Source organism: Protopterus annectens, chromosome 3.part0 (genome assembly GCF_019279795.1).
Source record: "Protopterus annectens isolate FY-2018-M chromosome 3.part0, PAN1.0, whole genome shotgun sequence".
Lineage (NCBI taxonomy): Eukaryota > Metazoa > Chordata > Ceratodontiformes > Protopteridae > Protopterus > Protopterus annectens.
Genome location: NC_056731.1, coordinates 63,682,852 through 63,701,032, shown reverse-complemented (window position 1 = coordinate 63,701,032; position 18,181 = coordinate 63,682,852). Strand labels below are relative to the sequence as shown.

General features: G+C 39.2%; 1 protein-coding gene across 2 annotated transcripts in view; it reads left to right on the top strand.

Annotated features, from left to right (window-relative positions):
• GABBR2 (gamma-aminobutyric acid type B receptor subunit 2) overlaps positions 1–18,181 on the top strand; it is a 3,943,409-nt gene that overhangs the window by 1,579,996 nt on the left and 2,345,232 nt on the right. For both annotated transcript variants that reach the window (XM_044064587.1, XM_044064586.1), the window contains exon 3: positions 5,248–5,418. In XM_044064587.1, coding sequence (XP_043920522.1) covers positions 5,248–5,418 — 171 coding nt within the window. The remainder of the gene's footprint in view (positions 1–5,247; positions 5,419–18,181) is intronic.

Genomic DNA, 18,181 nt, shown 5'->3' with positions numbered 1-18,181 from the left:
ATAGGGATGCCTGCAATTAGGGGTACAGAGAATAGGCAAGGGGAGTGAAATTTACTGGAGAAAACTTGCAAAGGAACCAAGTTACTGTGGCAAATAGAGAGGAAAAGGGTAATAGAATTATAGGAGGTCAAGAATACATTTGGACTGCAGGCTAGAGATTGCCTTCCCTACCAAGTATTGATATAGGTGTGTAGACAAAAAGAAAGGAATAAGGGGACACTAAGTGAAAGTCAAGCACTTGTAGAGTTTTTAGTAAAATCTAGAACAGAAGCTATTGCTGTAAAAGGGGATTATTAATACAATATTACATGATAACTTTAGAAATCAATCAGAGGAGGTTAGAAACTACTGGGAAGCAAGACTAGTCACACAATCCGGAGAAACAATGGGATGATATATGTATGTCTTGCAAATATTCAACAAAGTGTAGAAGATTTTAGAATCTTTGGAAGTATATGCATTGGTATTTTTATACCTCAAGCAGACTCCAAAGAATATTTCTTGAGATAGATTGTAAGTGTTGGAGGTGTGTTGGAGAAGAAAGAGGTTACTGGGAACATAGTTCTGGGAGTGTAATGAGTTGGCAGATTTTAAACATTCCTTGTAGACCACTCTGTCAGAAATACTGAGTGAACAAATTGGTGTAATGAAGGAAATGATTTTTTGAGCTGTGATACAGAATTGAAACTGTCTAGACATATTAAGACCTTAATTGAGTTTAGTTCTGGTGGGTGCCAAAAATGCAGTTACCTGAAAATGGAAATTGAAGTCTAAACCAGCTGTACTAGAAGTAGTGACTATAGTAATGGAGATAAAACAACTGAAAGTTGAATCTTTAGGAAAAGGCTAGGAACAAATTACATTGAAAAAAGGAAATTGTGGGACCAATGCATGCAGAATAATGTTTTGGAGGAGGAATGAGGTTTAAAGGAAGGCAGGAATTGAATGATCTATGTAATATATGGTTTCCTTTTACTGTATAGAAGATTATATATGATATATAATGTTTGCAAGTGAATATATGTCAATATGATTTGTTTTCATTTATATAAATGTATGATAGCCTATGTCATAAGTGATAATTCAGTAGAGATGTTTCTCATTAAAAAAAGAATAATGTAAGAGTGAAGCAATTAATAAAAGAACAGTAACTGAATAATTCACAGGAAATGATTATCCAAAAACAAAGGATATAATCAGAGTTTGTGAAAATCCATTTATTTGGTACATAATAAAGCAGCTTTAGATAAGTAAGACTGAAGAACTAACTGCTTACTAACCAACATCCAGCACTAAAGTGAGGGAAGCTGTAGGGGCCCTGTTTGGCTAGTAATAGGAGAAAATAAGGTTATACAGAAGTGGAGAAATGTGTTAATACAATTAATCTTTAAAATATGCCTTTTGTTATTCAGTAGAAAGACATTTATTTAGAGTAAATTAATATGCAGAGACTTTCATATGTGAAATTATCATAAAACTGTAGCAAGTGGAAAAAAATAAGAAATTTTGAGAGGGCCTTTTGGACCATGAGGCCGTAAGCTGTATCTCCTTTAGCTAGGTCTGGTGGTAATTCTCATGTAAAATGACCAAAAACAGAGTAGGACTATCCTAACAGTGTAATTCAGAGCAGTAACTAGGTAAACTGGCACTCTGGGCAGTCCCCTAGCCTGGCATCTGCCTGAAAACAAAGTTGAAAAGCATTAAAAAATTCTTTCAATGGAAACTTAAGGGGTAAAAGGTATAACTGTAGCAATACTTACTGTGGTGCACTTATAGATTTACAGATGAGTGATATAAATTCCTTAAAACAGCCATGGCATTTAAATGAATGAATATCAGCATGCTGATACTAAATGAATGCTGGCAATACACTGCAGTATTGCAATTCCTGCCTATTAGCATTGCTTATTGGGCGCCCTAACAGCTTGTGACTCACCTAGCTGCAGCTCTGACCTTATTTATTGACTATGCTTGGATATTTGAACAGCTCCATAGTCTCATCTACACTCATGTACATTTAAATGTTGTATTCCTGTTCTCTAGTGAAATCTGTAAACCCCCAATACACACATGCAATCAAATCAAGAAGTTGTCATATGTACCCATCTAATTATTATGTGCCACCAGCTGTGTATAAATGTTTTCATGCTGTACACTGCCATTGTAAAGATGAAGAACATAAAAGTAAATGTTTTGTGAAGAACTTAAATCCCAGGGTGCACTTACAGTTTTGTAAGTGCAGTAGCTTCCATTGCCAAGTTCATTATTGAGAAACGGGCTGAGGCTAAAACAGGTCAATACAGATCAGTGCACTACCCCAGTAAACAGTATATATATATATATATATATATATATATATATATATATATATATATACACACATACATATGTGTGTGTGTGTGTGTATATATATATATATATATATATATATATATATATATATATATATATGTGTATAGGTTTACCTCCATAATGTCAATGGCCACAATGGCGAACCCATTTCTGCGAACTCCGAACTGCACCGTCACAAAACCTCAAACATATTTCAAACCTTTTGACCCATGTTGACCCCATCTCAAAAAACTCCAGCTTTACTCCGGCACATATCGCCTACTCAGAGGTGATCTCTGCCTAACATACAAAGCTATGTCAAACTCAGAGCTGTTGGACATGCTCCACTTAAAGAAATTCCAATCCCTCCGAGCTACACGCTCTAGGGACCTAAACCTTGTCACCACAATAAAAAGAACATGCCGGAGGGATAGATTCCTGTCCCAGAGACTTCCCATACTCTGGAATAAACTACCTATCTATATCAAACAAAGCTCCTCATTAGCACTCTTCAAGAAAAATCTTGATGATTGGATGTGAAATAGGAAATTCACCCCGGGGATCACCTCTGTGGCTCTGCTCAACAGTGGTACAGGAAAATAATTTTCTTAGGTGGCAAAAGCCAGGGTACCTTTTTGGCTGGGCTTGTATAGGCCCCAGGGCCAATAGCCTAGTACCTACCTATGAACCTATGAACCTATGTTAGCACTTGCTTGTAGGTGTGGTGAGGTCAGAAATTTCGACTTTCAATGTTTTGTCAGCTTCCTGAGGTTTTGGCGGTACGGATTTTATGAAGTGGTTCAGCATTGTGCATGTTCACCATTGTGGCCATCAACATTATGAAGGCAAACCATATACATATATACATATGTGTATGTATATATATATATATATATATATATATATATATATATATATATATATATAGCTCTATATACATATATATATATATATATATATATATATATATATACACACACACACACACACACACACACACACACACACACACGTTGGACTGTTGCCAACTAAGTGGTCCTGTGTCTTTTGTTGTGCATGTTATATGGCCCTGAGTGTCCTGATATTCCTTGTTAACCCCCACCATAGGGGTTTTATCAATTACTAAAGTGTGCAGCCAAGTCTAAATTTAGGTGAAGGCACTTTTGGGGTAGGGATGTTATTGACAATGATGATGCACAAGGTACACCATCATTTATAATTTGCACACAAATTTACATTACTTTCACAATATTGTCAAGTAGTTGCATAACTTCAGTATGCTGGTTTGTGATGTGAAATACAATGCAATGCATTTATATTTGTACTTTTTTGTTAGACCAAAGAAAAAGAAGTACTATGTTTTGTTACTTTATGCTTACAGACTTTACCTTCTACTTTGTTAGAATGCAGATTTCATGGCACATTCCCATTATATACTCTATTTTGTGTGAATATTATGTGACAGGAGATAAATTTCTTTGGCACCAGAATGTTCCAAAGTGTAGCAAAAGAAATGAATTATGTGTTTCAGTAATTAGTGCAGCCGGAAATAGTATCTTCTTTGGTCAAAAAAATCTGTCCAGCATTGTTGAAGCAAACATTATGCTTCTCAGTTTAAAATTTAGTTACGATGGTAAAGGATGGGCTAATACTCACACACACACACACATGCACACACACACACATGCGCGCACACACACACACACACACACACACACACACACACACACACACATGAACAATCACACATTTACAACCTGGACGGGTGGAAATAATAGTGTATTTCTTATAGCATTCTTATGCCTGAACTGCATGTGCAGTAGAAACATGCTTTAGTAACTATTGGAGAGTGGGGTCCATTATCTTGAGCCACTTGCAAGGCCGACTTTACCCCCATGGCAGTCCAGAGTAATGTTGTGACCTGCAAAATTGCTGTATTTTTTAAACAATTGTGATGCCTATGATGTCCTAACACAGTAACCAGACAACACTTGGGGTTTCCTAATGAGAAGCTGTTTTCATGGTTCTCCATCTGAGAATATGGAAGAGTAGTAAAGGTTTTACAAGAAAAGGTAAGTCAGAGAAATGTACTATACCAGTACTGAAAGAAGACCAAGTAAAAAACATGAACAGGAAAGATAAAATGCAAACATATAATTAATGCAGGTTAAAAAGGACATATTACACAGTTTTTCATTTATATGTATAAAGTAAATCAGTGGTGTATTATTTGCAGCCAAAAGAGTGCAAGCCTAAAAGGTGAAGCAAGGTGTCTTCTACAGGAAACTGATTTGCTCGCTACAGCATTTGTTGATGTAAATGGTTATTTCAGACTCTTGTAAATGTTTTTGCTGACTTCCTTTTTTGTACAAGTTTGTTGCATATTTTTTCTGCGAAGACTCAGTTTTATAATGATCTCTTCTTTTCCATATATACTATTTTGTTCTAATATGGGGAAGTATGCCCAGTAGAAATACCTTATAAACATGATAAAGGCAATACAAGTTCCACAGATATTAAAGTGGTGAGACTTACTTTGTATAACCCTTTTTGTCTTTATTTTGTAAGACACCATTCTCAGCACCATTGTTGCTTCCTGAATCGGCTTGCTGATAGCTGGGAATGTTACAATAAAGTGGAAGTGTGTCCATTCTCTGGGCCATAATACCTTTTTGCTGTCACCAGAACTATTTGTTTAGTAACAATGCTTGTAAAATACTTTGAATCTATATGGTATGTTGAAAGGATCAATAATGCACATTTAGGTATTAAAAGTCCATGATTGCCATTGATCTTTAATTTATTATAGTAATAGATAAATATTCGTAATTGATCTAATATTTTTAGGTATTATTATCTTCATTTCAAACTTCACAGAAAGCAGGCAACACTAACATATATACCTTTGATTTGCAGCTTTCTTTCGCAGCCACAACACCAGTTCTTACAGACAGGAAAAAATATCCAAATTTCTTCCGGACTGTACCCTCAGATAATGCAGTAAACCCTGCAGTAGTAAAATTTCTCAAGCACTTTCATTGGAAGCGGGTGGGCACTCTAACTCAGGATGTGCAGAGATTCTCTGAGGTAAGAAACATCCAGTTTTGGAATTCAGAAGGTTTCATATACTGTATGTCTGATCATTACAGTGAGCTGTCTGTAAAAAATTAGTTTCTTCTGTAGCTAGCATCTACACATTGCATCCATTTCCATATTTTATGTTGTCTGTCACCCATCCTTATTAGACTTCCTGCATCTGCTATTATAGCTCATCTATTTTTTTCCAGATGTGATGAAAAGAAAGGTTGAAAATGTAAAATGATCACATTCTTTGTTTACTCAGTGTAATTAACTGGCGTACTGTTTGAATTCTACCTTTGTTAAGGAGTGGTCAGTGTACTGACGCATCTTTTCTTGATCGTTATGGCACTTAGGTATGAAGTAAAGCAATGATAGGTCTAAATTACAGTGCTCTATATTCAAGCGAAGGAATCTAAGGGAAATTAATTATAGGCATCAAAACAGAGCTGTATATGCAGGATGAGGGATGCAAGGGATATTAATTATAGACTAAAACAATGTATATCAACTAAAGTATTTCAGTGTCTAATTTCTTGTTTTGTGTCCCTAAGCAGACTTTAAAGGTTTATGGACTGTTCAGTGTGCATTTTTTACCATCACTGTTTCAATTAGTTTTCAGGATGTGGTGTATTGAATGTTCGCATGTTCTCGTTAAATACGCTGTACATATTACATACAGTAATTATTTGTCTTTGATCTATGTGAAGAATGGTAGAGAAGGGTGAAGGCTGCCAGCCTTGCTAGATAGAATTGTGCAGATAATTCTGTCATTTGTAAATATGAATGTAAACTACAGGCTTGTTGTCTTAAATGTAAAGAAATACTGTTACATGCGGAACTGGAAATAAATGTAACAACAGTGCACTCTATTGACCAAAGTAAAGCACGTGGTGACTCTTTGAAGTAGACAGTGGTGCCGAAAAGTCTAGATGAAGAAATTATTTCTATTGTTTTAACCAAGAGTTAAATTGCCAGATTTAAAATTGCAAATGTATTTTTATTGCTCTGTTTCATGACCAGCTGCAAGACAGCAAAAGGGAGATGTTAAGAATGTAAATGCACTTAATGTGTAGCCTGAGAACAACAGGAAAGTGTAAAACAATGATGTAATGTTTATCAGAACTGCAATAGCAATTTAAGCAGAGAGAATCAGAAGTCATTAAGCATTTTTGTCTTGATCATCCAACTCACATCACTGCCTGTTGTCTTATGTAAGTTATCTTAGACTTGTGTTTTCTTTTAGAGATAGCTAGGACTAGAAAGATTAGACTAAGTGCTTTTCTGTGATGTCAGAACAGTACTACTGAATTATTTTAAGTATTTCTGTGTGATCTCTGAATTCTTGACTAGCACTAGTGTGTAGTAGAAAGTATTGTCTTGTGGTTTTAATTATTTATTATTACATATTTTAAAACCTTTTAACTGTGGCTAGTTTGTGTAGAGATAATTTAAGCTCTAGTGTACATTGCATATTTATAGTGATTACTGTACCAAGTCACTCTAATAAACTTTGACTGTTTAGTCACAACTATCAATTAGATAATAATATTGCACAGTAATAATTGGACACCCGTTTAAGGGCCTTTGAGTAGCTGATAATTATTAGCTGGGTGGTGGCAAGTGGTACTACCATATAGTCTGGGTAAAAGGGGCATAGCTGGAGAACCTGTGCCAGCCTTTCCCGGAAGTGTCTTTGTGGTTGTGGAAACTCTTATCTCAAAGTGTGTGTGTGTCAGCTACTTGGGGAGGGACACGAAGTACTGGTTGAACAGAGAGGGTGCTGGTGATTTTAGCTTACCCAACTAGGCTGAGATCTGGACCCTATAGTTGTGTCAGTGGGGAGTCTTATTGGGGACCTGGGGAGCAAGAGAGCGACCAGTCCCGGACTGACTGTGATCTCTGTGTGCTCTTAAGGGAAATTGCACTTTACTGTGTGTATTTGTTATCCTTTCCTTGTATATGAGACACCCTCTCTGGTGTTAGTGGTGAGGATTGAGGATCCTTGATTGCTGGGCCACAGCACGGGCGTCACATATTAATTGATGGCAGTGGTAGGATATCCTCACATTTGTGTTTGGCAGCAGTGGGATATCCACATCACATATTAATTAGTTGGCAAATACTAAATGGCTTGCAGTGGTGTGGGTTGAGTGAATACTGTAGCTTGTGTACAGTGAGCTTTGAAGGTGTTTTTGTACTCTAAAACAGCCACACAGTGAATACTCAGAGTTCAGATCACAATTGTTTTATTTCTTTTGTTAGCTTAGTTAGTCAGGGTGAGCAGGCAGCATGTCAGCAGAGGAGTTTGGAAAGCTAACAAGGAGCCAGCTGGTGGAGATGTGCCAGGATAGGGGACTGGTGCATGGAAACCTGACTAAGGCAGACCAGATTGCAGCCTTGGTTACAGCTGCATCAGAAAACAGCAACCAGGAGGAGAATCAGACTGGCAGTGGTGATATAATTCCCTCCGAGAATTGACAGCTCAACCTTTCTGCAGTGGACTTAAAAATCCAGGTGGAGCTAAAGGGACTTCAGTTGGAGGCCAGGCATGTGGAATTGGAAGCAAATGTGAGACTGCAAAATTTGCAGGCTGAGGAGAATGAAAAACTGTTATGTCTGCAAGCTGATGAACAAGAGAGGCAGAGGCAGCATGAGAAGGAGATGCTGACTCTTCACCAGAGTCATGGAGGTAATGAGGAAGGGAGTAACTGGACCCCAGAAGCACAAAAGGTCAGTACATTTCTTCCTCAGTTTAAAGATGGGGATAATTGTGATAGTTTCACTCATATGTTTGAGAGGGTTTGTAAACAGTATGAAGATGACCAAGGGCTCTGGGTACAGTTCCTGACCCCCTTTCTCCATGGTAAAGCTGTAACTGTTCTGTCTAAAATGTCTGACGTTGCATGTTTTGATTATACTGCTGTAAAATATTGTCTGTTAGAATTGTTTACGCTAACACCTGAAATATATAGGAAAAAGTTTTGTGAGCATAGACACAAGGCAGATGAAAGTGTGTGTGAATATGCTGCTGAACTGAGCACTTATTTCCATAGATGGGTGAGTGGATGTCAGGCCACCACTTTTGAAGGGCTGGCAGACCTTTTGGTGATGGAACAAGCCCTTAACAATTTGCCTGAGGACATGAGGATCTGGTTAGCTGATAGACAATGTGCTACTTCAGATGAGTTGGGGAAGAAAGGAGACCTATACCTGGCAAGCAGGGCAGCCTTGCACAGGAAGTGGACCCCCAGTACTGCTCATGGGGCTAAAAGAACCCATGGTGGGCAGCACAGACTGCCCCAACAGAATCTGCCAGTAACAGGGGAAGCCAGTAGTCCAGGTACACGTCCAGGGGCTAGGGTTAAATGTTTTGAATGCAACCAGTGGGGCAATGTGGCATACAGGTGTCCATGGAGGCAAGGTGGGGAACAAAAGGTGAGGGAGCCAGTAAGTGGGAAAGACAAAATGCCAATAGTAGGTTGTCTTGAGACAACAGGGGTACTAAACTACCATCCTGCAGATGTCCTGAGAGGGAAGGATTTGGATGAGGCAGTACCATGTGCTTATGCAATTACACATGGTCAGACTAGGAGACAAGCATGTGGGTCTGGTAGCCTGGGGGAGACTCTGACAGACTGCATACTTGCAGCCAGGACTACTGAGGCGGTTACTTCAGGGAGGGAGCTACTCTGTAGCAGTGAGACTAAAGGTGAGCCTCAGCTGCTTGTGGGTACTGATGGTCCCTTGGACAGAGTGACTGCAAAGGTAGAGGTGAGTAGTAGTACCCAGGCTGACATTGAGGCAACACTGTCAGAGGATGTCAGACTTCCTGTGGAAGGGGAACTGGGAAGGGTTACAAGGAGAGAGTTGAGACAGGCTCAGCTCTCAGACCCTACATTGCAAGGCCTGAGGCAGGTAGCTAGGGAGGCACCTGATTCTCAAGGAGGGAAGCACCTGATTCTCAAGGAAAGGGGGAATCTGTATACTGGGACAAAGGGTTACTTAACAGAGAATGGACCCCTGAGGGAGAGCTAGAAGGTGAGAGAGTACAGCAGTTGGTAGTGCCTAGAGCCTACCAGCTGGTGCTTCTAGCCATAGCCCATGATATTCCCTTTTCAGGTCATATGGGCATAAAACATACAAAGAGGCATATTATGCAGAACTTCTATTGGCCTGGAATTTCCAGAAATGCAACAGGGAACTGCAGGACCTGTGAGCATTGCCAAAAGGTAGGCAAGGCAGGAGACAAGGTGAGAGCCCCTTTGATGCCTATGTCTGTGATTGAGGAGCCATTTCAGAGGGCAGCTATGGATATTGTGGGTCCTCTCAGTAACCCAAGTTCCACTGGGAAAAAGTATATCCTAGTGGTAGTAGATTATGCTACACGATACCCTGAGGCAGTGGCTTTGTCCGCCATTGAGGCAGAGAAGGTGGCAAATGCTTTGTTAGAGATTTTCAGCAGGGTAGGTTTCTCAAAAGAAATACTGACTGGCAGAGGTGCCAATTTCATGTCAGACCTGCTGGCTTGTCTGTGGAAGTCCTGTGGGGTGAAGCACATGAAAATCACCCCCTACCATCCCCAGACTAATGGTCTTATTGAGAGGTTAAACTCTACAATCAAGTCCATGCTACAGGCATTTGCAGATCAGTTTAAGAGGGAGTGGGACAAATATTTGCCCCATCTGTTGTTTGCTTACAGAAAGGTTCCCCAGGAATCCACATGTTTTTCACCCTTTGAGTTGCTGTATGGGCATAGGGTGAGGGGACCTCTAGATTTAATTTGAGATGAGTGGGGAGGTGAGTGCGAGTCTCACAAGGAGTCTGTTATAGCATACATCCTAAACCTCAAGACAAGGCTCAGGGAACCCATGGTCTTGGTCTAGGAGAACCTGGCAGAGGCCCAACAACAGAAAAAAGTGTGGTATGACAGGAATGCTTAATCTAGAGAGTATGCTGTGGGGCAGCAGATAATGGTTCTCATTTCTATCAGACACAACAAGCTGGAAGCAGCATGGGAGGGTCCCTACAAGGTGGTAAGAAAGGTAAGTGATATTAACTACATGGTGCAACTGCTAGGCAGATGGCAGGGGCACAAATTGTACCATGTTAACATGATGAAACCTTGCCATGATAGGGAGGCCCTTGTGCTGAGCATTTGCAGTGGATTGCAGGAGGAGTCTGAGGGAGATCTTGGGACTGACCTCCTCAGTGAGGCTTGGGTTAACACCTCAGTGGAAGGGGTAGCAATGTTCCAGCAGCTATCTCCTACCCATGTTTGATAAATCCAAGCAGTGTTGCAGGAATTTGGGGACATGTTCACTGGGAAACCAGGATGCATCCACCTGATGCAGCACCAGGTGGATACAGGACCCAAAATGCCTATTAAGCAGGCCCCTTATAGAGTGACTGAGAGAGACAAACAGACTCTGAGGGAAGAGGTACAGGCGATGTTGGAATTAAGGGTGATTCAAGAGTCCAACAGTCCCTGGGCCTCCCCAGTTGTGCTGGTGCCAAAGAAGGATGGCAGCACCAGGTTCTGTGTGGACTACAGGAAATTAAATAGTCACACAGAGTCGGATGCTTACCCCATGCCTAGGATAGATGAGGCCCTAGAGTAACTGGGTGGGGCTAAGTATCTTACAACCATTGATCTTACCAAGGGTTACTGGCAGGTGCCCTTGACTCCTAGTGGTAGAGAGAAGTCAGCCTTTGTGACTCCTTTTGGCTTGTATGAGTTCACAAATATGCCCTTTGGGATGAAGAATGCCCCAGCAACTTTCCAAAGGCTGGTAGATCGTATCCTAGCAGGAGCAGGAGGGTTTGCCCTTGCTTACCTAGATGATATTGCCATCTACAGCCATTCCTGGCCAGAGCACCTTCAGCATGTCAGGGAGGTGCTGGGTGGACTACAGAGGGCAGAGTTGACCATTAAGCCGAGCAAATGTCAGGTGGGTATGGCGGACGTCTCCTACCTAGGACATAGTGTGGGGAGTGGTAAGATAAGGCCAGAACCTGCCAAAGTGGAAGCCATTCAAGCATGGTCTGCACCTGTTACTAAAAAACAGATGAGGGCATTTTTACGGACAGCAGGCTACTACAGAAAGTTCATCCCCAGTTATAGTACCATAGCTGCTTCCCTCACAGACCTGACAAGGAAGAACAGGCCAGATAATGTAGTGTGGACCCCAGCATGTTAGCAGGCATTCCAGAAGCTTAAAGAAGCTTTGGGAGGACCCCCTGTGTTAGCCAGTCCAGATTACAGCAAAGAATGTGTTATGCAGGTGGATGCTTCAAACCATGGGGTGGGGGCTGTACTTAGCCAGCTTTCTTCAGAGGGAGAAGAGCACCCAGTGGTTTATCTCAGTCTAGACTCCAACCCAGGGAGGAATGCTATGCAGCTGTAGAAAAGGAATGTCTAGCCATAGTGTGGGCATTGCAGAAATGTCAGCCTTATCTATATGGAAGGAAATTCACTGTTATGACAGATCACAACCCTGTAAAATGGTTAAACAGAGCCAGCCAGCAAAATGCCAAGTTGCTAAGATGGAGCCTAGGGTTGCAAGCATATATGTCAGTGCAGCGCCACAGTGGGAGTAGCAATGCCAATGCAGATGGGCTCTCAAGACAGGGAATGGAGTAGGTATACTCAGATAGACCTGACTCTCTCAAGCGGCGTTTCTCAAGGGTCACTTGAACTTGGGTTCTCCAGGGGGGGGGGTGAATGTGAAGACTGGTAGAGAAAGGTAAAGGCTGCCAGCCTAACTAGATAGAATTGTGCAGATAATTCTGTCATTTGTAAATATGAATGTAAACTACAGGCTTGTTGTCTTAAATGTGAAGAAATACCGTTACATGTGGAACTCGAAATAAATGTGACAACAGTGCACTCTATTGACCAAAGTAAAGCATGTGGTGACTCTTGAAGTAGACAGTGGTGCTGAAAAATCTAGATGAAGAAATTATTTCTATTGTTTTAACCAAGAGTTAAATTGCTAGATTTAAACATGCAAATATATTTTTATTGCTCTGTTTATTGACCAACTGCAAGATGACAAAAGGGAGATGTTAAGAATGTAAATGCAGTTATGTGTAGCCTGGGAACACCAGGAAAGTGTAAAACAATGATGTAATGTTTATCAGAACTGCAATATCAATTTAAACAGAGAGAATCAGAAGGCGTTAAGCATTTTTGTCTTGATCATCCAACTCACAGCACTGCCTGTTGTCTTATGTAAGTTATCTTAGACTTGTGTTTTCTTTTAGAGATAGCTAGGACTAGAAAGATTAGACTGTGTTTTTCTGTGATGTCAGAACAGTACTACTGAATTATTTTAAGTATTTCTGTGTGATCTCTGAACTCTTGACTAGCACTGACTGTGTAGTAGAAAGTATTGTCTTGTGGTTTTAATTATTTATTATTAAATATTTTAAAACCTTTTAACTGTGGCTGGTTTGTGTAGAGATAATGTAAGCTCTAGAGTACATTGCATATTTATAGTGCTTACCAAGTCACTTTAATAAGCCTTGACTGTTTAGTCACAACTACCAACTGGATAATAATATTGCACAGTAATAATTGTACACCCTTTTAAGGGCCTTTGAGCAGCTGATAATTATTAGCTGGGTGGTGGCAAGTGGTACTACTGTATAGTCTGGGTAAAAGGGGCACAGCTGGAGAACCTGTGCCAGCCTTCCCCAAAAGTGTCTGTGTGGTTGTGTAAACTCTTATCTCAAAGTGTGTGTGTGTGTGTCAGTTACTTGGGCAGGGAGATGAAGCACTGGTTGAACAGAGAGGGTGCTGGAGATTTTAGCTTACCCAGCTAGGCTGAGATATGGATCCTATAGCTCTGCCAGTGGGGAGTCTTATTGGGGACCTCGGGAGCAAGGAAGTGACCAGCCCCGGACTGATCATGATCTCTGTGTGCTCTTAAGGGAAATTGCACTTTACTGTGTGTATTTGTTATCCTTTCCTCATATATGAGACACTGTCTCTGGTGTTAGTGGTGAGGATTGAGGCTCCTTGATTGCTGGACTATGGCACGGGTGTCACAATCTACATCATTGATTACTTGGATATATTGCTTCTATTGAAAGAACATGGACAAATCATTTCCTGACATTAAACTATTGTATTGCTTTTCAGGTAGTATAAGAAAGCAGAATACTTATATATTTTGGAAGTAAAAATTAAGAACACTTGTGGCAGAGACTCAAACTGCTAAAATCCTTAGCTTTCATGCTCAGTATTAAAGTGACTGAGTTCATCGATTATGTGTGCACACTTTCTGTGCAAAATTGTATAATGCTAGTGATATATCTGATAAATAAAATCACTTCCCAACTTTCTGGCTAAGGTTAAGTGTAAGCGAAGTATGTAGGTATCTGTTGATGAGGTGTTAAAATGAAGCAGCAAAATGTTTAAAACTGTAAAGATAAAATGAAATGCAGGCTCAGAATTTAAACAGTAGTGGGGAGAAATGAAATTTATAATCTTATAGCTTTAGTTATTAAAAGACAGAGGTATTGACTTGGTGAAGGGTGATTCTGACATTCAGTTTATGAATGGACGTCTATAACTTATATAATGAGCATCAGCAACATTGTTCACATGTTAGTCCAACCGATGAAACAAACTCTATTAACAACTGCTATGAATAAGAAAGGTAGCAAACAGATACATGTGGAATGAAAGCCTGCATCTTAGCTTTTGATAGGTCTACTTTAATTTGTGGACAAAACAGCTCACTGGAGCATTCCTTGGTAGCCATAGTGAGTCCAAGCCAAACAACAGTAAAATAATCTCACAAAGAATTTACAATATGCAAGTGAGCAACAGCCTGCTTTGGTCTACAATATATAACAATGTATTTGAAAAGAGCAAAACCACCTTAGCACACTCTTTCTGAGAGCCCTATCTGCACACCCTTCTATAAAACTTGAGAAATCATAAAACCTTATTGGAAGAGGGAGTACTTGTAATCTCATTTTTCCAGATGCTTTGCAAGTGTGAAATACTTATAAATTATTATGGGAAGTGTGAATATTTGGGGAGGAATGCTTCCAACCTGCAAAACATTGTATAACTCTTATGTTTACAATTCTTCTAGTGGGTCTAGTCAGTCAGTTTTATCATTTAAAATTACTTTTTTTTTCAAAATAGTGTAACACCTGCTGCAACATTACACCATTTAGATGTGCTGTGTGACATGTGCCCTTGAACTAACTTTCCATGTGTTCAGGTAGACCCATATTTTGGCAGCAGTATGTTTGGATTACGTTTCGAATGCTCTTCTTAGTATCCACTTTACTAACAGTTGCTGAGTCCTTCAGTAATTTCAGTTTGAAGCTTGATTTTATGTGCAGCATGTAGAATTATCCTTCCAGGTGGAACTGGATAATGACACTGGTTTAATTTATAGGGAGACTCCTGCCTGCTGTGCATTCAACATTATGGCTTAAATAGCAAGGAATAGGCAGAAACACTGATTTACGGTATTAGAAAATGAAATTCCATTTTCTTGGGCTAAAGTTCATGAACTAACACCTGTAACTGTTCACTGTAATTTCTGGTTATTAACATAATTTTCTTATAAGTTTTAGTGCATCTATATAAATAAAATTAAGCAGATTCTAAGTGCAGTGGTATTTGTAAGCATAAATACAAGCCATATTGCTTGTTTTAGTCTGGAATGCCAAATTCCATGAAATCACATGTTTATGCTATCCTCTGACAGTTTTTGTATTTTACTGTTTTATGCTCCTTTCACAGAAGAATGGAAAATCAGTGTCCTTGGAAATGACCAGTTCATGGTCATATGTCGAAATATCCAGGGAAGCTTAATGCATCAGAAAATCCCACAGACCAACATGCAGTACTTCTTACCATTTTATAGACATTTCCAAATAGAGGAAAAGGTCCCTTCAGTTTAGGGAAGAAAAAGATTCAGATACTACTGATTGTAAGGAAAAATGAAGACTGGCATTGTAGTCAATGAAAAAATAGATAAAATAAAAATCTTCAAGAGAAAATGATTTTTATCAGAAATGTGTGCCTCTGTAGTATTCCCCGAAGTACAGAGTTAAATTAATGGAAGCCTTGAGGAGACTTCTAGAAGTCCAAGTTAGGTAAACATGAAGGTAATTAGAAATTATTGAATTAGTATTGTGATACTCACGCCATCCTGAAATTGTATGTGCATGAATGGTCCTATCACCAGATGTAAGGTGGTTGCACTGGATAGCAAAATTAATTCCATTTAAAGATCTAAGAAACTCTAATGTTAATCACCATGTAAATTTGTTATTGAGCTGCCAGCAAAGTTCTTTTACATGTAAAGCTTCTCAGAAAAGTTAGCTATAAATAAAACATTCTGTTCTTAGGATGACAAGGGTACTGTAATGGTACATTTGATACGTGGCTTGATGAAACGTAATTGTGTGTCACAGCTAACATGTTGGTTCTGTAAGGGTGACCACTCCTAAAGCAGTTATCAAAGCCTGCACACTGCTGAGAAACTGTAGGTTGAATAAAGAAAAAGCAAAAGGAAACACAACATTTTAGAATCTGCAAGAGTACAGTAATGTAATTTAGATCTACTGATGCAGTGTACAAAATGTATTCCATCTGAGAAAATGCTATACCATTCCGCAAACTGTAATAAGCCAATATCAATGAAATTTTTCACATTAGTGAGAGATGCCAGACAGGTAACTCCTTTCTTTCCTAACCTTCAGTTTCACTACATTTGAGCTCCTGGATTCTTGACAAAGGCATTTAGAACCTCATAAAAAAAAAACACTTTTCTTGTCTTACCACAAAATGTCCTTCTACTTTTTTTGAGTGAATTTTCTCCACAGACTTTTACCATTTGTGTAGCATAACACTCTTAAAGCAGTTTGCTTAATTGCAGTTCACTCCCTAGAGGTCCAAGCATTAAGGAAACAACTAAAGTAATAATTATTTCACATTTGTCTTCTGGTAGCATTAAAATATGCATTCCCACAGGTATTGTGAGAAGAAAAATACAATATGGATCATGTATGTGATACAAGATCACATGAATTTTTAAGCAGCTTATTTGTTGTTGGTTGTGATTAAATCTAGGTTCCATTTCAAAGGCATGTGGTGCCATTTGTAAATAATTGGACTGTATTGTGAATATAGAGTTCAACTGAATATATAGTTAGGGGTGTTTGAACCTGTAAATAGAATTTTTGGTACTTACGTATTATCGCAACCAGATTTTTGTGATAATAAGGCTTGCTTCCCAGTGTGTGACTGTAACCATAAATGTATGCAGAATCACACAGGGAATGTTATCTGTAAAAAAAAACACTTTGTTGAGGTAGGAATAGTGTAGTACTTGAAAAATGACTGCTTGTTTGAACCTATGCCATTTCCCGACATCATGTCAGTCATAGTACTTTTCTAAGCCCTGTTATATGTGCACACAACACAGCAGAAGTATGTGAAATGGAGTAATTACTCTGAATCACAATCACAGCACAACCTCGCTGAATGTAAACAGTTGTGAACAAAGTACTGTGTTTCTTTCTGGCTTGGCCAAAACTCGATCCCGAAAAGACAAAAAGTGACAGCAAAGACACGTTCTCCTTTCAAGCGATGATATTTTGTGGCCGGATGCAAAGAGCTGCTCTGCAGCATATTCCCTTCCCCAGAACTAGCAGCCCAAAAGGGATAAAAAACAACTGACAGTTCACACACCATCCAAAAAGGGGGAAAATGTAACATCTACAGACATGTTTAATTTATTATTAAACACACATCACAGAGCATAACACTCTGGGAGCCAACACTGCTGCTTCGCAACCAACTTCCAGAGTCGACCACTACATTTTTCCTGACATACTGCTCAGGTCATTCTCCACTCCGATTTGCAGGACAGTGCAAAAAGGCATGCAGGTTATACCATAAACTGTCCCAAATCATGATATTAAGGACAATGACTCATTTGTCCATAATGTCATAATTGTCAGGAATTATCAGAGAATTGGAAGCTGGTTGCAAGAGAATCTAAAACATCTGGTATGTATGAGTGTAATCTGTTAGCATTGGCTGACAAAGAACGTTCAGTGGACAGCCTTGCCAAGAAGTGACATACTACCAGTAAAGAGCAGGAAGAAGCAGTATGTTTTTTTCAGCTTGTGTTGATAGCCCTCCAGAAAACAACCTGGTTTGGTAAAGAAAACACACTGTTTTCCATTTCAACCACATCAACGAACAGATTTAGTGATCGGGAAGCAAGCCGTATTATCTCAAAAATCTGGTTGCGATAATACGTAAGTACCAAATTTTTTTATCAACTGATAGTATGACTTGCATGCACATTTGCTCTGACATTTCTTATTTTTTTTATTATTTAAATCCCATCTTACTTCTAATCTTTCCCTCTGTGTCTAGGAATTTAGGGAAAAATGCAATCAGACACTAAAGTGTTGAACTAAGTTGCTAATCTGTATAAACAGATATCATGTATAATGATTGCTAACCCCCATTTATGTAAACATTGTTATCATAGATAATGCTGTCACATCTTGCCGAGATGCTGTGCTCCCCATAGATGGTTAAGAGATCACTCAGCAAAGTGACATTTAATTTATTCAACATGCAGTTTGAAGCAATAATGTTAAACATGATATATACTATACAAAGAAATACCTAACATTCTTTTTATTTTAGCTATTTTAGTCCATCTATATAACTGATAACTGCAAATTCAAAAAATAAAAAGTATGGGAACAGTGTTAA